The following is a 22,825-nucleotide window of genomic DNA, read 5'->3' on the forward strand; positions in this document are numbered from 1 at the left end:
GCAAGTTCATAAGCCTCCGTTGCTCATTTTTTCTTCCGTCTGGGAAGAGAGACTCCCGTGGTGCTTTGGTAGTGCCAGTATATATGAGCTAGCACCGGTACATACGGCAGGCTGCGCTAGGCTTTTGCTTATGTTACCCGCCAAACCCATGGTGAATGAGTTCCGCGGCCGGAAGTAAAGCGAAAGCCGATACCTTTTCCGCTGTATTGCCGAAAAGGTGAGGAGCCGGAGTAATCCGCGTCACAACATTCAAATTCTGTATTTGATATCAGTTCTGCGAGCTCATCGGGTACCGGAGCTTCTTCGATATGGATAGAAGAAAGAAATGCTCATCCACTAACCATTGTCGGCGGAGAACCTCTCTAAGGTCAGGGAGGATGCACAGCGCAAGACGCGCGTACAAAGGCGCCTTCCGCATGGCTTGTCTCCGTGTGCAATTGTTCCCGTACGACATTCGGAGTTTACCACCTGATCCCCCGACCGAAGGCATGCACTGGACTTGGCTAGGCGCAGACGCGCTCGTCAATACTACTGAGATATCTTCTTCACGGTTTGAGGCCTGGCTTACGTGTTGAGATGTTAGGCATGCTCCCTTTTTGCTACCTTCAGCAGGAATAGCACACAGGACCGTACGCACTTGAGCGCGTAGGAGGAGGGTCTTGAGCGGGAGCCTCCCTTCAACATCAATGAAGAGAAGGAGCGAGAACTGTCCTTTCTCGCGCCGTAGGAGCCTCACGACTAGTGGCAGTTGACAGGCGCGTTCCCTTCGCCTCTCGGAAGACAGACTCATCACTTCAAAAAAATCCATAGTCTACCCGTGTTCATTACAAACTTTCTTAGCAGAGGAGAACGCCACCTGTCCGTCTAGATGTCTCCCGCGTCTCTCCACCGGAAAACTCATTGAAAAAGAAGGACATTCGGAGGTTCCATGGTATCAATACAGACAAAGGGTTTACCTTTCTTTTTACTCGCCAAGAGAAACCCCAAATTGTATGCGCCAGGTAAGATCAAAATCGATTTCTACGCTTGAAGATTCACCGTCTTTAAGCCATACACATGAACAACGTGCACACTTTCAGACACTCTGTGACTCCTCACGGAGAATGGAAGTCTAACGGAGCATTCATCAGACGTGTAGGTCTTTCTTTATACAGCCGCACGACGTACCAGAAGACCCTTTTACATTTCAATCGATTCTCCTGAATCTCCCGATGCCGTGTCGACAAGCAGGGACTCATCACTCTGTGACCCATCCTAAGGAGAAAGCATGAGAAAGCATGTAGGAAAAAGTGGATTTCCATAACCTTATCGTCTCTCAGAATATGAAAGAAAACCATCGCAAGAACGAAACAAAACCGCGCGCCACCGACGGCATCCCCATGCTGCTTGATAGAAGTAGTCTCTAGTACAGAGGAGACTCTTCCACCAACTGATACGACCTTCTGCCAGGCATACACTCTTGTCATTGGCCAGACAGTGAAGAGCACAGCACCGCCTGCTAGGAATCTTCCCGCTTTCTTTCATTCCACCAGAACGCTCGCTCGTTTTGTTCTTCTCCCTGGCAGTCTGACAGCGTCAATAGAACAAGACTCACTCTCCATAGAAGCACATACCCCCCGACTTCGCGTCTGATTAGATATGTCTATGTAGCTATCTATAGGTGTAACATCGATTGATCTAGATGAGTCTGCAGTTAGTTAGTCCAGTCATACTTCGCTCTATTCACCCAAAATGGAGGTCCTCATTTGCTCGGGAAGTACACGTGTCTTGCTTCCGAAACGCCAAATTTCCTTAGAGAAGCCGCAGCGTCACAAGAGCGATCTGCATGGGCTCATGAAAGATGAAAAGGGGGTCGATTGTATGTATGAATATGCACGTACGCTGGTACGCTGCATTAGCGGAAGAGGGTATACCGTGAGGCCCCGCCAACTTACACTTTCGTCCAGATAGCCACCGCCTTCTTCGATGAAACATTCTTCACCTTTACGAGACGTCAGCTCTTGATACTGCTGACTTGCGAAGATTTCAAAGGGCCTAGAAACCACAAAGGGAGATACAGACAAAAGACCGATGTACACTGCACTTTCAGATTGAGACCACATACAGACAGCCCTTCTGTCATTCTATTTCCTGAACGCTAGCCGCTGAAAGTCTTCGCATCTCCTCGATGCAAACGGCTAGGACACGTGTCTCGAAGCGTGTAGACCCACACAAACGTGATCTACGCAAACATACAATGATATCCATCTAACCATATGTATCACTCCCTAGCATACGACCACACCAGATAACCAGACACTGATTGCTAAATAGCTGTAGCTAGCTACTGTTGTCCGTTCCTCGAATCCTATGAACTAAAATAAATCACAAATAAGGCAGTAGTAGCATGTAACGTCCTAGATTGCCATCCAGCACCTAATTCCGTAAGTATATGTTGTACGCTAACAAAAGCGTATTTCAAAGCTTGCATGCGCATACATACAAAGCTCCAGAAAAAGAGATATATACATGTAGCACTACCTGCACAACAAAGAGACCTACACCACATACATGCAAACAGACATGCGTACACGATAGATAGCTAGACAGCTGGCTAGCTAGCTCGAGAGATGAGTCGGGACGTTGGTGGAGGCCTAGCTATGAACGACGTCTCGAGAGCCGCATGGTTTGCTGTGAGAATCGTGACAGTGTCTCTGAAATGAAGACGAGTGGATCTTACGTGAGGTCCATCATATGTCGATCCCACAGACTGCCTCCTATGAATCCGCCCCGTACAATACTCGACATAGTCTCTCCCTCATCCATAGCTTGAAACGCCCCTCGCTTTAGCAGACAGCTTATGAAACATCCACCGCTTGTCCGATCACGCAGTAGATCTTCACATCTCAGTCCCGAAGCAGACGGTACACACAAAGCATCACACCTGTAAAGACAGGACAGGAGAGTTAAGAAGTCACACAAGCACTCTCAACTGAATCCCAGGAGAAGAAAAGAAACACGAGGAAAGGCGTCGAAGAAACAGACCAAACAAATAGGTACAGGAGGCGAAAGAAGAAGGGCTAGGAGAGAAGCAGAGGAAAAAACCAGACTACTGAGAGTGTTGACAGAGCGACTTCTTTCAGTAGGGGCAGCACACGGTGCAAGAACGAACTTCCCCCAGGTATACTGTACCTACACTGGAATTCACTCATTTTCAGACTTAGACAAACGTGCGTCTGTTCTGAAGAGAAAGGAGGCAGATCGACAATACTGTCTAGACCTAAAGGTAGAGATACCCGACACAAACGAGCTCCCCCTCCTAAGCTTTCCTATTTCTCTGCTTCTCTGCATCCGTTCATCTTTCACTCTCTAGCTTCCATCTTCCCTTTGACCGACTTCTCTCCCTGCTTCAAATGACGAGAGAAAGAAGATTTCTCTTTTTCTCTCCTGTTCCCAATGAGAGAAGCTTTACTTACATAGGGCAGATGAAATCGCGGTATGCAGGCAGCTTATCATCCCTCATGCGAAATCGGTCGACTTGAGCATTGAAGAAGACCTCAATCTCATGATCTCTGTAAAGACACACATGCAAGGAAGAAGCAACAAGGAGAAATCACCCAGAATCCCCTGCATGCAATAAAGACAGTCACACCTGGAGAAGGACTCGACCAGATACAGATTTTAGAGATGTAAACATGCAAACTATCAAACTTCTTCTGGGCGGCATGGACCTGGTATAGAGGTACACACATACGAAGATCCATAGAGATATAGACACGAAGTTATATGACCGTGTGTTTCGAAAAGGAGAAGGCTGTCAGTGTACTATGAGCTGAAGCTGTGAAAGCCGAAGACAAACTAGCTAGTTCCGGTATAGAATGCAAGAGACGGTACAAAGTTTCTGATTATACGAGAAAGCTAAGACGGAGGTTAGTTAGTAGCGTCCCTTGGTGCAAAACCATAGCCCTCCAACCTGGCCCTGTTGTCTCTCTCTCAACGACCGGCAGACATATGTACACAGGAAAAGAAACAGAGTCTATGAAAGACGAAAGAATCGAAACCGCTTGGTGGTGGATACTCAAAGCACTCGAAGTCACTGCGTCGTTCTCTGATATCTTCGTCTTCAACCCTTCAAACAAGCAAAACTTCACGTGCACACTTACGAAAGACACGCACGAGAAGAAGAAGGAAGCGGAAGGAGAAGAACAAGAGGAAAAGAGAAATGAAAAGAAGTCTCTGGCTGAAGATGAAGAGAGGGGAGAGACGACGTGAAAGAGTTGAAAGACAGAACAAGAAGAAAGAGAAATATGGGTAGGTAGGTCGATAGATCTAGAGCCACTTCTAGTCTTTTGTGGTGGGATGAGTACCTTAGAACACCGTCACCATCAATATCGAAGATTTTAAACCAGAACTCGATTGCATGCTCGGATGTCACGTCATGATAAACCAGGAGAAACCCTGAGATGAAGAAAAGGACAGGAACACCTTGAATCGCCAGAGGTCGTAGATGAAGAGAATCAAGCTGCGTTTCTCTGGGATCACTTGTCACTTTGTCTTTGAAGAAGCAGTCACTCACTCATTCAATTCTTCTCTTTCTCAATACAGTACCTAAACATGTATACGCTGCCCTACGCACGTATACACGTGGATACATACATACAGATACCCGTCCGTCAATCGATACATACCTCCATACGTATTCATACATACGTGCATACACTATCCACCAATAACCTCATAAGGACGGGTATAGCTACACAAGTAGAGCAAGCGAATGTCCTTCACACGTACAGAGCAGGATGCAAAAACACACCGAAGACGTGCATGTGGAGACCAGGATAACAAGCGACAGTTGGCAGATACTAGTAGGAATGAGAAGAGAGAAAAACGAGAGATTAATAAGGAATCTATTCAACCCTACTGATAGAACAGCTCATCTCTAGTGATTTTTTCTTCTTCAGGCACGGAATCCCCTTCAATCTTGGAGTGAGAATCGAGGAATAAATCAGTCTTCCATCGCAAGCAAAAAGATGAACAGAAGAAAGAAAGTCTGAGAGAGAGCACTTTCTTTTCCATTCACAATGCAGTCTTCACAAAAAAGCAAGACCTCGACATAGAACGCCCAACGCCGCACATGCAAACGCTATTTATCTATCTACCTATGTAGGAATCCACGGGTAGTAAAGAGGTATAGTGTGTATGTGCATGTGGAACCCAAAGAGAGAGACAGAGAGACGTACATATCCAGTCTTCGAAGCACATATACCCAGCCTTAGGAGACTTGAAGGTTCTCGCCACCTGCTGAAAGACTCTCTCTTCGACCTCGATATTGATGTTGTGGTTGTCATACCTAGCAAGAGAAGAAATGAAGGCCAGAAGGAACCACAGGTAACCCACACAAAAAGCGAAATAGACATGCGTTGGAGACAAGGTGTATGGATGTATATCCACTCCATGCCTGTATTGATTACTATGAGAGAGGAAGCCTAGGCGATGAATAACGACTGTTCCGCAATGGATCCGGAAACCGGTAAGACTGAAAGAATGGGAATGAGGGTGATGTTCTCAGACGGTGTGATACAGCCTGCGGACTAGAAAGAAAAGTCGAAAGAAGAGAAGGGAAGTGAGGAAAAAGAGAATCTCAACCGTGTAAAAAGAAATGAAACTGGAAGAGCACGGTGGGGAAGAAAGGGAATAGTGCATGCACCTCTCTGTGTACAGAGAACAAGAGGCAGGAAGGTAACACGCTTGTTGGGAGATGCTCCTCTCTTCAACCCCTGCTATTGACGCGAACCGATGGAAGTGAATAGAAGTTACAATACATAGCGTATTCGAAGAAGATCTTCAACATCTTCCCAAACGTGTTTAGGCACGGAGAAGTGGTGTGCATGCGCTACAGCGCTCGAAAAAAGTGGAGATACACTCACCACAGGAGATACACACTCTCCTACATACATAGGTCTACACAACCATCTACACACACAAGAAAGCCTTTCTCCCCAGATGTAAACGGATCGTACACACCCTGTCTTCTGCACATATACAGGCCTAGCTCTATAGGCCCAGGTATACACACTTTCATACATCCACAGAGACTGGTGTATTGCCCAATTCCTCAAACATGAGAAAACGAACTCGACAAGTAGGCGTATCGATCGATAGATCAGTATATAGATAGATCAGTAGACAGACAGAGAGACATAAGGACAGGCCATGACAAGGGGAAATCAACACGCAAATTTAAAAGTGAAAGGAGACGACGAGGAGAGTGACTTCGATATATTCATTCACAGGAAATAATCTCCTTGTGGGCAAGAAGCTTTCCTCTCTTCATTAGAGACTGTCTTCTTCGAAAATTTCGGTTATGCTGAAAACTGTAAAGAGAAGGACAGGTGGGGGGGTGCAAGATGAGAAGAGAATAATGACCGTGTGTCGTCTTATATGCGGAGAAGAGAGATGTCTTAGAAATGTGTATGTGTCTCCTTTGCTTACCTCCGAACGTCAGAACGATCAAGAAGAAAATCCTCATCTTCATCCAAGGCATGGAAAGTGCAGTAGAACAGATAGAAATGTTCATAGCTGTTTGAAGGAAAGGCAAGAAAACAAGAAACTTGACCATATAAGTTACGACCAGCGATATGGTCTCTGTGTCTTTTTCTCTCTTCTCTCTCTGCCCCAACGTATAAAGAAGAATATACCTACTAGACTCGAGACCACCTAAGGCTAAGAGCTGAGAGGCTTCCTTTCCCTTCACCAGAAGTGTCACGAACGTAGTAGTAGATCATGGTGCGACAAGCATATAATTGTGAAGGGTCCACAGTTCTCTTCCATATCAAGAAGTAAAGACACCCCGGCACAGTGTATGAAAGTACACCTCCTTTGTCTTCTTCTTATGCTCGTCTGCCCCTTCCCTTTCTCATCATCCATCGCGGCCCTTACCTGAAGAATCTCCTGACCACGCTGAGCTCTATGCCGGGAGTGAGGGTAAACCAGACATGTGGAAGACAGCTATTCTTAAGATCCTACAGAGAGCACCATCAAAAGGAAGAAGAAAAGAAAGAAAGAAGCAACTAGAAACAAAGAATCCACTTCGAACAACTCGGGGGCTTACTAGCTATGATTGGTCATGAAATCTATCTAGACTCTTTGAGAATGCCGTGACGGACGGAGGCCTAGAATAAAAGAAAAGAAAGGAAATCCTGTCACTCTTATCCACGAGGGTTTGGAGATATCACAACTTCTATCAAGACTACGATCTCATCTACTGCTGCTCTACGTCCCACGCTTCTTATTCTCGTCTCTCCATCCTTCTTCTCCTGCTCTTCAAGTCGCTTCTTAGAGCGTGAGAGAGGGAGAGAGACAGAGGACGTCAAGGTGTCTAACAGCAACCGAGATACATGTAGCTAGATTCACGTATGTACACCTGCAAAGTGTAGGTACGTAGACATGCATAAGGCTAGGGGAACGCCCGACAACAGAAATGAGTAAGGACTTTCAACACGAAGACAGCGGTCTACCGCGCATACTATACACACATAGATACATCTATGTATATCAACATATACACACATGAAAGACTATATAGGTCGGTCATCTCTACTGAGAAAAAGACACATACCTATCCAAGTTCAAACGAACGGCCTACCATCTAGACATACAGAGAGAAAGGAGTCCCTGCGCTTCAGAAGCGGACGAGAAAGACGGGCAACTGCTTGGAGTGTAGAGAGATACCATCTATCTATCTATTTATACAGACACACACTCGTACACACAGTATACGTATTCATGAAGTGACGAGAGATGCGAGATTAGAGAATCGGAGGCATCCTCCTTCTTCTTGGTGACTTTAGAAGAAAAACAGAGACAGACATTTGCAGTGTACGTACACGGAAGGAGATATGTCCCGAATCGTCTCTATCGACCTCGAACATAATCCGAGCGATAACTGAATCCACTGAAAGAAGAAAAGGACAGAAGAAGAGATAAGAGAAAACAGCAAACCCCCGCCATTGGCATTCATGCTCTCTCTCTTCGTACATCCACCTACCCCTGCCTTCGTCCTTCGCACTTTAACTAATCAACAGACACAACCCACGGAAAGCGGAAGTCCACTACATGCAGATAGATAGGAACTTGTACAAAAAGAGAGAGGCTTAGAGAGAGGCAGAAGATGACAATGAGAGAAGAACATCCTTGAGAGGAACAGACAGACACAGAGGTCGAAAGTAGATGTCTTTCACTCGAGATTCTGTATCTATACCTGTCTAGACATATTGCGCCCGTAGGTCCAACTACGAGTTCACCTATCCCTACACACAAGAGAGAACAACGGGCTTTGCAGTGATTCTCTCTACATAAGAAAACTCTCTTTACTTTCCTCAAAATCTAGATATCGCCTCTTCTCTTTCTTATTCTCCAAGTTGTTGATCTCATACCCTCTCTTCTCCTGTCTTTGAAAACGCATTTTCTATACGGTGTGAAGTCTCTGGTCGTTCATCCTTGCACATCGCACAAGAAGACGTTTCTTGTCTTCTGCCTACTCCGTCACATATCTCTGTAGCGAAGATCTCTATTGAATACTTACCTCTTATCAAGCATCTTTACACTCTCTCACTCTAATGGGCATCATAAACACTCTAGGACTCTTTCTTACTCACATCGGAAGACACTATCTATCTACACATGTACTGTATCCATTCACGCTGTAACATCTATACATGACCATGTTCCTCTTCCGTGGATTCTTTGCATGCGTCGTAGGAGAAGATGGAAAGTTCGTTATTTTTGAGAGAAGAAAGAGAGAGAAAAGACAATGACATGTTTACATCTGAATGTCTGTCAAAGGAATGAAGAGAACGAACGATGAAAAAACAAAGAGTCTCTCTCATGTTCTCCCCCCGAGAGAGGAAGCCCGTCAGTCTACCTTCTTGCTTTTTCTCTTCTCTCTGCTTCTTCTCGTCTCTCCTCACCATAGCGAGATGCAAATTCAACTGCTGAAGGTTCATTCAAGAACGACATGTCCGGGGCATATCGAAGAACGTCTATAGGAAGGAGGAGAGAGATATGTCACAAACAGCGAAGGAACAAGGGGAAGAAGCTACTAAGAATGGCTTAGAGAAAAGGGGAAGAAAGAAGAATACACAGATATAGACAAAGAGACAAAAAGAGAAAGAACAGTGGAAAAGAGTTCTATATACACTTGAAGATCAAAGCGAGATCGATACCATGTTCGTATAGGTCTACTAAGGTCTCGGACAGATCTCTTTCTAAACCCTAAACTTCTATGAGAAACATGACAAATCTCCAGGCAGAGAAGACGAATACGTACCTTGCTCAGTTACTAATTCACCATCGATCACCCCTTGTTTCCACTTCGTATCAACCGTGTCATTATAGCGTACATACAACACCTATCTATCTATCTTTATACCTATCGTATATCTCTATCAACGTGCTTAAGATCGCTTTTTCTTGAAAGAGATCATCTTTTCTTTTGATTCAAGGTATTAAACGTCTTACCATCTATCCATGGTCTGAGATCCTCTGGAGTGATATAATCGCAGCCTTCTTGTTTAACGATATGAAAGAAGTTTCTCGCACTTCCACGCTTAACGGTATGTTGAACTAACTCTTCATTCAGAAAAGAGGCACTTCGGTTTTCATCTTCTCCTTCAGCAGCTGACATATGATCGGGAGGAGGGGGCGAGGAAGAAGAAGCGGCAGGAAGAAAAAACTTCGGAAGTTTAGAGTTAGGAAAGCCTTCCCCGAAGGTCGTAGGATCATCGCATGCAAGAATGAGCCGGTCGGACCAGAATCTGCATGCACGCATGTATGCAAAAAGGACAAGGAACTCAGAAAGAGATAAAGGAACATGAAAAGTTAAGGAGAGACAAAGTGGGTTGAGAGAAGGGAGAGCATGAAAACAGAAGGTAGATTTACCAGTAGGGACAGAGAAAATTCGAGAAAGGCAAGAAAGTGTCAATATGTTGCTGCGATGGAGATACTGTATAGACTTGATGTATAGAAGGGCAGAGTTATTCTATGCGAGAACGCGAAACAAGAATGAGATAGACTTCCGAGTCGGGCTATCTTTATAGATAAATGAAGGAAAAGAAGAAGCAAGACAGGGCAGAGGAGAATACACCGGAACCAACAGATACAAAGAGACGGCACCGGGTGTATGTACACCTCAGTGATTCTAACACGTAGACCCTACAGGACCCAAGATAAGCAAAAACGACCGTCCAACCGATTCCTCTAGAAACAACGTCAAAAGATAGATATACACATGTATAACGCGCTGTCCGAGACTTAGAGCAAGTCCTGATCTCAGTCAGGAGAACAAGACTTGTCTGTTGTGTGTCTCGAAGTCTTCTTGTCTCTCTCTTTGTGTTGCTCTTACTCTTTTATCATGGGAAGAGAGATTGTGCCGGTGTCATGGCGATCAATCATAGCAAAGATCCTGGCTGAAACAAAAAGAAAGACAGGGAGTAGATAGATAGATAGATTGGTCGTCCCCTCAGATGTGTGAATGTGAAGAGAGAACATCTAGCCGTTTTTCGTATGGACCAGCCTTCGAGAACACCCAGGAAATGAGTGCATACCAGTCCCTCTAAAACAACGTATGAGATCTATCCGCAGTTAAAAGGACAGATCCACCCGACGTCTATTTTAGGGTAGACATCTATACACATACTGAAGTGTATATACACTTGAAATATGACATAGACATACAGGCAGCTGGACAGATACGTGCATAGTAAGAGAGCTGCCTGCGAGAATGAAGAAACCACGCCAGCAATAGAAGAGATCGAAGGAGAAATGCATGCACATTGTGTGTGAATGTCTACTATGAACTTACCTACAGATCCATCGGTCACTATCTACCTACCATCCTCTCTGTCTATCCACGTCGGAGAGGGTTGGCTGCCTGAAGAGATACCTGCAAGTCCTCACTCATTCCCATGCATACATGCATACAGATATATGTGAAAGCATAGCTACACGTATGTACATAGGACGAGAAACCGAAAGATATCGACAAGCGCATGTGTTCTATATCTCTCGATGATGTCACCCTATAGAAACTCGAGAAGCCTAGCAGAGATAAGAGACTAGACCGTTAGCTGAAAGAAAGAGACAGATACCTCTCCCTTCCCCGGTCCTCCAGAGCTTTCTTACGAGCCATATATTCCCCGAGACCTAGTAGAGGAACAACAATCTCTTGGGCGAAGACATTTAAATCGGATATGCCTCCTCCTGCTCCTGAGTCGCCATGCTTATCGAAAACTTCCTTCAGTAATCTTAAAGCCTTCTCACTCATGTGTGAGGTCGGTTGGAGAGACAGAGCTTTCCTATACCATACAGGCGCAGTGCATGAGATTTCGACAAAAACACTCATAGAAAGAGAACAAGCGAAGAAGAAAAAGAAGAAAGACGAGAAGTCTTGAAGTCTCCTGTATCCATTGTCTCTTCTATCCAAGAAAGGAAGCGAGATCAGACACAGGAGAGACCTCTCTCTTGCACTGGCAACATCGTGAGCTTTCTCTCTCTTCAGAGTCGAAGCAGTTTTACCAGTTCGTCCTCTGGCTTGAAGCTACGCTTCTACATCTATACATCGCATGCATGTCTCTACGCCTAGAAATGTCTAATATCTGTACTCATACGTATACCGCCTATCTTATCTACGCATATTCACCTCCCGCCGGAGGCGTATCTATCTATTGAGGGTGTATCTCCCAGCCCCTCTCCATACACATTACCTTTGATGTCTGATATACTCCAGAAGTGTTTTTGACTTATGAAGAGCCAAGGAAGAAGAAGAGACGCCACTTTCTTTTGTGCTCCTTTCTTCTTCTATCGCGACGCGAGAAGGAGGATGACAATCTGCCGAAGCATTTGAACTTGGCTTTTTCTCTTCGTTTTCGCTTTCTTCTTTTCTGAGGAGAGATAACTTCTCTGGAGAAGGCGACTCTGGCAACGTTGACGAGCTTCCTAGGGAAGATGGAGAGAGAGAAGAAGAAGAGACACCTGTCTTCTCGGATTCACTCTTCTCCTCCTTCACTATCGAAGCTCTACAAGAGGAAGAAGAAGAGAGAGGATCGGGATCTCCTTTCGCCCCCTCCCCCGGGGATGCAAACTCTTCATCTTTTCTCATTTCTGTCTTGCTCTTCAAGCCATCTTCCCCGATTGGCGATAAGAAGACTTCTCCCTGAGTAGAAGACGACTTGGCTTTCTCTTCTTCTCTTCTTTCCTGTCCTTGTTCCCGCGCTTGATGCTGAAGTCGAGGAGAAGAAGAAGAAGAACGTGGCGATTTCTTCTTAAGAGATTCAAGAGGAGACCTTGTCTGTTGGTGAAGTCTCTCAGTTATCGATCCTCCCCTGCCTTTCCTTTCATCTTCGATTCCTGTCTCCGTTTCTTCTCCGTCTTCTGAGAAGGAGGATGACGCGTCTTGGAAATCTCCTTCTACACTTTCTCCTTGTCTCTCTTCTTCTCTTCTGACTAACCTCGTTCCACTTGCTTTAGAGCGGCCTTCTCTTTCTTCTATATCAACCGCCATGTGTCCGTCATCTTCTTTCTCTATGCTAACTCTATATGGAAAGGCAATATGATCGTCTGTAAGAAGATGAGAGGCGGTATGGCCTGAAGAAACGCTTTCCTTCGTAGACCTTTTGCTAGGTATATCTTGAGGTGTGTCACCCGGCTTATCCACAGAGGGAGAAAAGATCTTCATCTTTTTCTTCGACATCTCTTCCTCCTTCATCTTAGCATCTTCGGCTTCTCTCTCTCTTAAGATTGACGAAGAAATCTTTGGTGAATCTCTCTCTGGATCCCTTTTCTTTCTTTCTTCTTCTTCCTCTCGTCCTTCTCCAACTGTGTCGTCTTGATCGTCTCCTGCTCGTTGTTCTTCTTTATGATGAAGATAAGATAATTCTAAAGGCTCTAAAAGGGATGAACTTCGTCGGTTTGCCTCATTGTTCTCTTCCCCCCCGTCCTCTTCTGCCTCCATGGCGGTCAGAGGGGAGCGAGATGAGATACCGCCGGGAGAAGGAGTAGAAAGAGGATGAGATTCACGGGGAGGATAGTCTGCGTCACCCTTGGAGCTAGAACTATCGACTTTACTGGATTTAATTTCGTGGGAGGATGGATCAGATGAAGATGCAGAGGAAGAAGAAACAGTTCTTCCTATCGTCGTTGTAGAGGGAGGAGGAGAAATCTTTTTACTCACATCAACAGGAGGAGAAGAGGAAGTAAAGAATGGAGAAGATGAAGAAGAAAAGAACGATTTTCCGCTACTTGAACGCTTCGGTGAAGGGACAATATCTATAGGACGTCGCAAGTATGTCGTAGACGTCGATGTAGAAGAAGATACACGAGGGGAAGACGCCAGTCCCCCTCCTCCTCCTCCAGGTGTACATACACCTAGAGTTGGGACTGATGCAGTAGTTGTCGAAACAATAGGAGACGATGAGGAGGCAGGAGGAGGAGGAGGCGAAGAAACTGAACTTTCTCCCTGCTGACTTGATAGCGGGGCGCAAGATGAGGGGGGTGGAAGAGACGCATTATGAGACGAAGATGAAGAAGACAAGGAGGTCGAAGCAGAGGTAGACGATGTGACTTGATATGCCTGGAGAGCTTTATCAAGAAACTGAAGGGACAAAAGACACACAGAGAGAGAACGAAAGTGAGAGCCGAAGAGAAGAAGAGAAATGTCTGGGAAAAAAAGTCGAGAAGCTTTGAAGAGAAGATAGAATCATTAGCGGAAGTGTTATGAAAGAATGGAGAAAAAAGTACACTAAAGAAAAGCAAGAAAGAAAGAAAGAAAGGACGGGAGATATGAGGAAGAAACCAGGAGCGTGTAAAGACTTTCTAAAGAGAGACCTAAAAGAGCCAAGAGCCTCAGAATCCGATAGCTACTCACGCCCGTCCCAAGAAACCTTCGGCACATTTCTATCTCTGGCTGTCTCTGCCTGGCTGTACACATCTAGACTGGTATAGATCGGGGGAGCGGCAGCAAGTGGACAGCGGCGAATGAGTAGTCGTAAGGCCTCCGGCTATTGAGCTCTTTCTCTGGGTGAGGTAGATGAATTTTCAGAAAACAAATAGGGCTATATAGGGAGAGACATCCATAGAAGTAGGAGGTACACGAGTGTGCGTAGAGATGTGAATCGCACAGCTACATCATGTATGCTTCTCCATGCATGCATGAGAGCCTTCTCTTGTCCTTTTCTCTTGGCCGTAGTTCCATGTCTCTATGGAGAGCTACAGATACAGAGGACTGCATCGAGCTATCTATCTACAGATGCATCTATTGCAGAGGAGACTCTCCGAGAAAAATTTTTTTCTCTTATCCGATGGACTACTGAGTAAAGGGCGAAAGAGGCTCAAAGAGAAGGAGTGGAAGAAATTCAGAGGCGTGGAAGGATTCTCACTAAGCTACACGCATGAGTTCACATAAGAGAACGATAAAAGAAGAAGAGTTCATCCGAACGTTCTTTTCTTCTTTGTTGGGAAATCCTCTTTAGGCAGTTCACTCCAACTCACAGCATCAAGTTTCTCTGGATCGTTTTGATCTGAGAGAAGTTTTGTTTGAAGGACAAAGCGACGAAGACGTGTATCAGAAAGAAAAGGAATCATCATGTCATCTAACCATTCTCCTCCTGATGAACCTCGTCCTGAGGTGGTGTCTATACACCCCAGCCCACCCCCTCCACTACTCCCTGAGCCAGCAGAAGATAAACGAGAACTCTTCCGGCTTAGGCCTACGCCGGCTCCTCCTCCTCCTGCTGCACTTTCCCATGTAGGAGACAAATGACGTGGTCTCGAAGACGTCCTAGCAATGTGGCTCGGCAATTTACTTGTATCAATTTGACTCATGCTGCTAGAGCAAGAGAAAGAGGAGGATGAATGATGGCGAGGAGGAGGGGACGGAGAATCTTCTTCGCCACTTCCTTCTCCTTCAACGTCCATAGGATCTTGCTGGCGAAGTTTCTCTTGACCTCTTGAAAGAGAAGATGCTACCGCAGTGAGAAGAAGCAGACGAGAAGAAGAAGAAGGTGGCGCATCGCTATGGTGTTCACGACTTCCTCGTGATGTCGTAGAGGAGAAGAATTCATCTCGTTTATCTGGATTTGAAGAAGAGAAAGAAAGACTCTGGGTGGACTGCTTTTGAGAGACAAGGCGGAGAGCTTGTAGAAGGGTTGTGCATGGAGGAGGCGAGGGGGGAGAGAAGGATGAGGGGGGGGGATAGAAAGAATGACTGGTGTGATTATAGGATAAAGAGATCGATGGAAGGCTCGAGAAAGAGGCAGATGAAGAAGAAGAAGAGAGACTATTAAACGACGAAAGAGAGGAACAAAACACACAGAAGAGAAGACAGAAAGGATTGAGTTGAAGAGAAGATCAAAAGGGGGGAGAGTGAAGAAAATACATACAAACGGAAAGAAAAAATTCCGACGCCAACACACCACATAAAGTACGTGAGTGAGAGAAGATAAGAACAAAGAGAAGAAATCTACATACACACCCATCCATACAGTCTACCCACAGACTTCTACAGAGAGATGTATAGATGGTATTGATGCTGGTCTATGTATGTACACATCTGTCTCATCCTCTTTCTCTCTGTCTCTCTAGAGGATTGATGCGGAAGTCCACAAGAAGAGCATGCGAGGTGTCGTAAGGATGAAAAGAGACCCTAGACAGATAGTACAGGCTCAGCAGACATGTGTGAAGAACGAGTAGAGACGTAAGGGCCTCTTCTTCCTCCCGAGCTCGTTGAGAGACAGGAAACTTTCTTTTCTATGGAATGACCAGAGAAATAACAGTTCTATGATAAACTTGTTGGAGAAGAGAAGAGAGATGATTCACCACGAAAGAAAACATGAACTACCGGAGAAATGAAGAGCATATACATACACATCCACAGCAACACATCCGGGGATAGATAGACAGATACAGAGAAACAGATTGAAGATAGATATATTACAGATAGAGAGATGGACAGATACACCAAAGATAGGTAGATGGTGGGCATATGCTCTATAGGAGCGGAGGCGATTATGAGGTGCAGAGGAGTGAAGAAGCAGGAGAGGAGAAGAAGAGAAAGGACGAAAATGAGTAGAGTGTATACACGCATCTAGGATGGGCAGAGATAGAAAGCAAACACCAGAAGATGTAGGGATAGATGACCGAGAAGTCTTCTTGAGAACCTTCATGTGCAGAGAAAGAGCAAAGGAGAAAAGGAAAAGATAGATGAGACGACGGGAAGAAAGAAAGAAGAGACTTACTTGTTATTATTCATCATCTTGGAATGAAAGGAGTATTGAATCACGGAGGCAGGTTTCGATATCCCGTCAGGTGTATGTACACCAGACGTCCCTCCCCTTAGCCCCGACGTGACAGTATCGCTACAAGGGAGAGATGAATGAAAATCTTCTGCAGAAGAAGACGAAGAGGAAGGAGCTGAAGATTCTTCTCCCATCATGCCCAAGCAAACCATAAGAAGCTTTTAGTTGCACCGCTTTTCGGATGCAGCAAGAGCATGCAGTCACTTGTCCTTCATGTCCACACCCGTCATGATTCTGCAGTGTATGTACTCTCGGCAGATTGGTTCTTTGAGAGAGAGAAAGAAAGAAATATATAGGAAGCTGGCCGATTTTCTGATGCCGCTTCGTAGATCTCTGCGACCCTTACGAAAGGTGTGATTTGAGAGATGGATGAGATACAAAGAGAAGGAAGAGAAATATCTCTAAAGGCGAAGGGAGTGGTGAAGAGGGGAGGGAAGATTCATCTGGATTGCCATGGAGACAACGAGCGGGTGTACATACACTCCACAGATAGGCTTGAAATTCGGCAAAGAAAAAGTCTCCCTCACACAAGCCGCGATAACAAAAGAAAGTCTTTATAGTCTCCTTTAACTGGTGCCCTACAGCTCTGTCTACAGATATAACTACACATAGATCTTCTCGCCTGTTTCTCTCTCGGGGAAGAGAGTCAACCTTGTCTAGTTAGCAAGACTTTGGAGCAGGCACTTTATACATTCCACGCCATCGCAAAAGAAGAGATGAGATCTCTTTCCAAACGTTTCCTTCAGGAGGTACACCGGGAGAAAAAGAGTTTCTATGCTCTCTTGCCGAAGACGAATGGTGGGGTGTATATACACCTCGAATGTCCCGGTTTCTCTGTCCGAGTGCAGCTTGTATTTCCAAAGAAAAGCACCATCGGAGAAAGCCTGTGAGAAACTTTCTCTTCTTCTACTCAAGAGAGCAGACAGATCTCCTCATAAAGATTTACGTTGTGGATAGACGTGAAGTCTTTTAGTATTGGTTAGGGTCAGTCCAATCTCTCAGATCTTCCCCTACCTTATTCTCGTCTCTCAATTCGAGAGAGAAGGAAACGGCACAGCACAGAAATCGTAAAAGCAGCCGGGAAAAGAGCAGCCTGTGAAATGCCAAGAAGGACAGAAAAGAAGACGGGGGAAGTCGCCTGCTTCATATGCGACTGCTTGTTAAAACTTAAGACTTCTTGTATCCTAGGCTGGTAGCTCACTCACTCTTTTCATTGTGTCTGTCGTTAAAGACAGAAAAGGTAGAAAGGAAAAGTGGAAGAAGGAGAAGAAGAAAGACACTGCGGAGAAGAAGGAAAATGAAGACACTTCAACCTTCTTGTCTTGATCTATCCCCAAGAGAAGTGAAGTGACAGAAAAGACCGCTTGGAAAAGAGAAGAAGGATGGGGAGGACGTGGGATGAAGAAGAAGAAAAAGAAAGCGAACGGCTGAAAGAAGAAGACGAGAAAAGAAGAGAAGATTTTCCTTCGTAGACAGATAGAGGAGTTCTTCCAGTGTCCCAACGCGATGGAAAACGAAAAGGCGAGGACTGAAGTGTCTGAATTCTAACAGGGCGACTGTAGCGAGAGAGAGAGGGATAAAGAAAGAGAAGAAACAAGAAGATGAAGTTAAGTTAGAGAGAGAAACCTAAGAAAGCGAGAGAAGAGCGATGAAGACAAGAGACTAAGAATGGAAAGGAGTCAAACCATCACTCTTCCCTTCCCTGAGCATCGATGAACTCGGCTCTGAGGGCATAGAAGAAAACTACCTCTTTGAAAGAGAGATAAAGAGAGAAGGAGAATCTTTTCTCTTGAAGAAAAGAAAGAAAGAGGTCCGAAAAGTTGGGGAGATGGGAACAAGGCACAAGAAAAGAAAGGGGCCGCTGTTAAGGACTTTTCTTTCTACGCTTTTCTCTACCCGGGATGGTGGTGTAAGAAGTAAAGCAGTCCTAGGTCTAGCGATGGTAATAACGAAGAGTAGGTGGTGGTAGCGAGTTCCTTACTAGCCTTCTCTTCTCATCTTTCCAAGAAGTAGAAAAAAAGAAAGAAAAAGGCGACAGACATAAGCATCTCACTACTCCTCTCTTTTGCCTTTTCTTTTCTTCAACGTCTCTCATACTCGCTGCTTCTGTTCATCCTTCTCTGAAGTGTCTTTCTGTCCACCCCCTCATCGGCCGACTAGTCGTAGCTACATAATACAACACGCACACAATGAACGTGTAGGGATGAAGGAAGGTATTCCTCATTCCTCCTGTCCTTCCGGGAGCTTTTCTCTGTTGCGGGTCTTCTCGCTCAACTCGATGGACGCATAGACATGTAGATGGTCTAGTGGTTAGTGAGAGAGTATCTAAGTCTATAGGCATACGTACGTAGTTCGATTTTGCAACGGAAGTCTTACAGATGACGACATCTGTCTTGAGATCTACAGAAATGGGTAGAATGTATTCGGACTGTACCTACAGAATCTATGCCTACCTATGTACAGGTGAGCATGTATGTCTGTACGTGCATTTGTCTGTATGTGTGTATGTAACAAACCAAGACCGGACCCGCGTCTTAGTGAAACCTTCATGGATAGACAAGCAGCACACGCAGCCCAGAGAAGGTACATTGTGAGACAGTGGATGCATTATGTATGTATCTTTCTCATATATACATATTTATATCTGTAACCATGTCCATCTAGGTAGAAACCTGCTTAGATATGTGGCAGGAGTGTGTATAGCATATACACTCGGATGGGTCGAAGGGACGTGCATGAAGACCATCTGTTTTGCTAGAACATGGGCCTGCATCAGAGTTCAAGGAATTCTTTTCCTTCGCTTCTCTCTTCTTCTATCTCGAGAGAACAGTGAGGATGGCTTGCCTAGAGCTACAGTGAGAAGCCTGCGTCTCTCTCTCTACGTGTGTCTCTCTATATATGTATAAACTTAGAGGGTACACTATAACATACAAGCCATACATTTGTCACTATCCTCTTTACACGGGTATGTACGTATGGGTCGGCACATAGGTGTTTCTTTGGTAAGTCTTTATACAACAGTAGTCATAGATTGTAGACAAGAGCGCCTAGGAGAGATAAGTACTGCATATGTGATAGATTGCGAAGTGCTTCCTAAAAATTCATCAAGCCGTGCGCCTTTTGAGGGGTCCGTAGAGATAGACCTGAAAGTTGCTGGGTGACTCCTAGGGGTGTATCTCCAACTAGCAGACTGATTCCTTTAGGCAAAGGAGCCACAGAAAGACAGCTTCTTTCTCGACACGTGCTTTTACTTTCTTCTTCCGCCAGCCACGATCTCGCTTTCTTCGAATGATTCGGTAGATAGCCTCCCTGAGGCCTCAAGATCTTGTTCTGTCGCGTCTCGATCGTCAGAACTTCAGTCCCCCTGACAGTCCTGCTATGAGGAGAATAGTGAGGGACATCGAAGTCAAGACATAGTTGCTGTCGTCTTGCATGTATATAGATAGATGAATACAATAAGTATGATCTCGATCCTAGCTCCGGTCTCATGAAGAGCTTCGATCAGAGAGACGCCTGGTTTGTCACAGGCACTCGGCCCTAGATGATAGATAGGATCACAAAAGTCTTCTGTGGTCAGCCTGTTGGCGGCGGCCTGTTCAGTTCCGTGGATAGGATGTCCGTAGGTCCACACACAAAAGAAATCTCGGCTATTCAGAGGGTGGCGTCGCCAGATAGACACAGTGGGCGTCTCACGTTCTCTCCTCGGTTTCTAGTACTTGGACCGTGATATGGGAACCGCAGCTCTGTTGATACGATGCAGCTATTTTCCTACACAGAATCTATCTCCTTCTTATGCGGATCTACAAGATGAGGTATTTGGGTGACTCTTGCATGTAGAATGGCAGGGGAGGAGAGATGCTGTCCCAAAAGTGAAAAAAGAGAGAAAAGAAAGAATGAGGAATCCGGGACTGCTGTATCATGTCGTAAAATCTTGTGAACCTGACACAGATCATAGGAGGCGGTGTATAGGGGGGGGGGCTCCCTATCATCCCTCTTTCTTTTGTCATATCTCTTTCTGCTTATCTCCAAGTTGAGAGAGATGAGACCTCTTATCTAGTGGAAAAGTAAAAGCAAAAGACCATCGAAAGCTCCTGCCTTTTGTGAGTGGTCTTCGATGAAGAAACCAAGAACCTCTATAGACAGCGTAGTGGGTGAGGAGTGTATTGAGAGTCTCTTTTAACCAGTCTTCTACTTCTTATCAGAAGTCATGATAAGAAAATCTTCCCTTTCTTCAAGGAGGTGTCTACATGGGAAACAAACATCTGTCAAAGAGCTTAAGGTGCATGGATCACCTATCTCTGTCTATACAAGATATGGCGATCCTACCTTCCTCGCTATATAACGTGTATGAACTTAACTCTCTCTCCCTCTATCCGTCTCTCTCTCTATCTCTCTCTTTCTCTATCAGTCTCTCTCTTTCTCTAGCCGTCGCTCTCTCATGCATACACAAAGGTATGCACCGAGTATGTATTTGTACATCTTTAGATCCATTCCTGTTGGGTAGAAAGAAAGTCACCCAAGGGAAACAGACGAAAGAAGATGATGTGGAATGACGACAAGAAGAAGAAAAAGAGAAAAGAAGGAAAAACATTTCTTAACTCTTCAAGAAAAGGAAAGACAAGAAAAAAAAATACATTACAGGGTGTACGTACATCCCGATGTCCCTACCCATGACCATCGTAGAAGAGAAGGATGATGATCGATGGATCTCCTAACCACGGAGTACATTCTTTTCCTCTTACCGCTGAGACAAGAAGAAAAACAATTCCCCTGCCACCAGCCCTGCTAACAGCTGAATGAAAAAATACATACATACGCACATGCGTACATACGTTGGGACACAAACTTGTATCAATATATATATAGGTACACATACACATGTATCTATCTCTCTCTCTCTCTCAAAATATATACATACGTATGTACGCTTGTATGCATACACATATTTACGCATACGCCAGTATTTGTATATATATATGTTACACACAGTTGCCTGTCCAGTATGCGCAGAGTACTCCGATGGGAGAAAGAAGACCCAGGAGAGGAGAAGAGGCATGAAGGAAAGACAAGAGAGAGGGAACCCGGGACAGAACGATAACCCTGTCTCGCTGTTTGCATGCGATGCTTGCTGCCCTGAGCCGATGAAGAGAAAGAAAAGAAAGAAAAAGACAAGAATAAAGCAACACGGATATAGGACGGACAGAGAGAGAGAAAGACAAAATAAGAGACATTTTGTACTCCCATAAAGAAAGACCAGTACGACCTGTCGGAGAAGAAAACTTGAACACCTTGCGATGTCTGTACACCAGAAGAAAACGAGACGAGTTGAGAGGGAGACGGCGACAAGGGTGGAACACCGAGTTTAAGCCGAGGGAGAGACAAATTGATCCTTCAAATCATCCATAACTGAGAAACCTCAGATTTGTTTTTTCAATCACGAAATTCTTCTTCTTCTCTTCCCCCCCAAGAGTCTTCGGGTCGATTGTCCAACATAAAAGAGAAAGAAGAGAATCGATGTTCATGTATAGCTGTCATACATCTCTCGATTCGTTAGTATCGCCTTCGATCTCCTCGTCCGCCTATCGCTCCATTCTCCCTCATCCCACATGCCCCTGCTATTCCTATACGTGCATAGGCATAATGCACATACATACATACACATCATACACCTCACATATGCATAGCATACAAATATATACGTATAGATATATAGAAGTATTCAAACTATAAATATATATATATATATACATATACAGATACATGTAGACTTGGTGTGATAGATATCATCTCATACATGGAGCCTATCTACACATCCTCACGTACATAGAGATATCTCTCTATACACAAGGCCCCGGTATACATCGGCTCTGCTTCCCTTCCATGTGCAGATGACGTCCACCGAAAGTACTTTCCTTGTTTCTTTGCATGCAAAAGCTTTAACTTTAGATTCGCTTTGTTCGTCCTTCTCGTTGCCCCATTCTCTTCCGACTCTTCAATGACCTATTCTGTTCTATTCTTCAGAGACAAACAGGGCTACTTCTTTCGTCGCTGTGGTCGTCTCTGTCTCTCTCTCTTTGTTCTCTTTCTCTCCTTCTAAGTTGACGCCTTGTATAGTAGTGCCTATCTCTTTCAAGTAGAGCCTGCTGAGAACATCACCACTTCTCCTCTCCTTCTCCCCCTCCTCCGTCTTCTTCGCTTCTTTCCTTCTCGACAGTAAGAAGAAGAAGATCTTCTTCAGACGACCCCGCAACATAGAGAGCGAGGTGATGGAGAAGAACCAAAGAGACAGATGATCAAGATATCCGAAAGAGAGTCAGGTAGAGAAAGATACGAGAGGGAACAAAGAAGAAAAAAAGAGAGATAATGAGAGAGAGAGAGAGATGAAGGAAAGAAGAGAAGGCAGCGCTATGGTCAACCAGAGGGGGAGGAGGAGGAAGAAACACTTTCCGTCTTGACCTTGACAGAAGGTTCTTCCTCTAGTCCCCTTGAATGGAGAT

The 22,825-nt window shown here is 45.0% G+C and overlaps 2 protein-coding genes across 2 annotated transcripts; both read right to left on the bottom strand.

Moving 5' to 3' along the window:
- Nucleotides 1-958: 958 nt before the first annotated feature.
- CSUI_003378 (protein phosphatase) lies at nucleotides 959-18,172 on the bottom strand. Its single transcript, XM_068063576.1, has 16 exons — nucleotides 16,269-18,172; nucleotides 14,524-15,310; nucleotides 11,742-13,627; nucleotides 11,161-11,333; nucleotides 10,382-10,445; nucleotides 9,499-9,794; nucleotides 8,949-9,020; nucleotides 7,866-7,933; nucleotides 6,919-7,001; nucleotides 6,472-6,558; nucleotides 5,220-5,329; nucleotides 4,347-4,437; nucleotides 3,456-3,551; nucleotides 2,720-2,923; nucleotides 1,935-2,034; nucleotides 959-1,254 (listed from the first exon to the last, which is right to left on the bottom strand). Exons 1-16 carry the CDS (start codon nucleotides 16,478-16,480, stop codon nucleotides 1,180-1,182), a joined length of 4,404 nt encoding a protein of 1,467 aa, XP_067924450.1. The 5' UTR covers nucleotides 16,481-18,172; the 3' UTR covers nucleotides 959-1,179.
- A 2,701-nt stretch (nucleotides 18,173-20,873) lies between these two features.
- On the bottom strand, nucleotides 20,874-22,825 carry CSUI_003379 (uncharacterized protein). The gene has a single exon (XM_068063577.1). The coding sequence runs from the start codon at nucleotides 21,570-21,572 to the stop codon at nucleotides 21,213-21,215; it is 360 nt and encodes a 119-aa protein (XP_067924451.1). The 5' UTR covers nucleotides 21,573-22,825; the 3' UTR covers nucleotides 20,874-21,212.

This window comes from Cystoisospora suis (genome assembly GCF_002600585.1).
Source record: "Cystoisospora suis strain Wien I chromosome Unknown contig_1491, whole genome shotgun sequence".
Taxonomy (NCBI): domain Eukaryota; phylum Apicomplexa; class Conoidasida; order Eucoccidiorida; family Sarcocystidae; genus Cystoisospora; species Cystoisospora suis.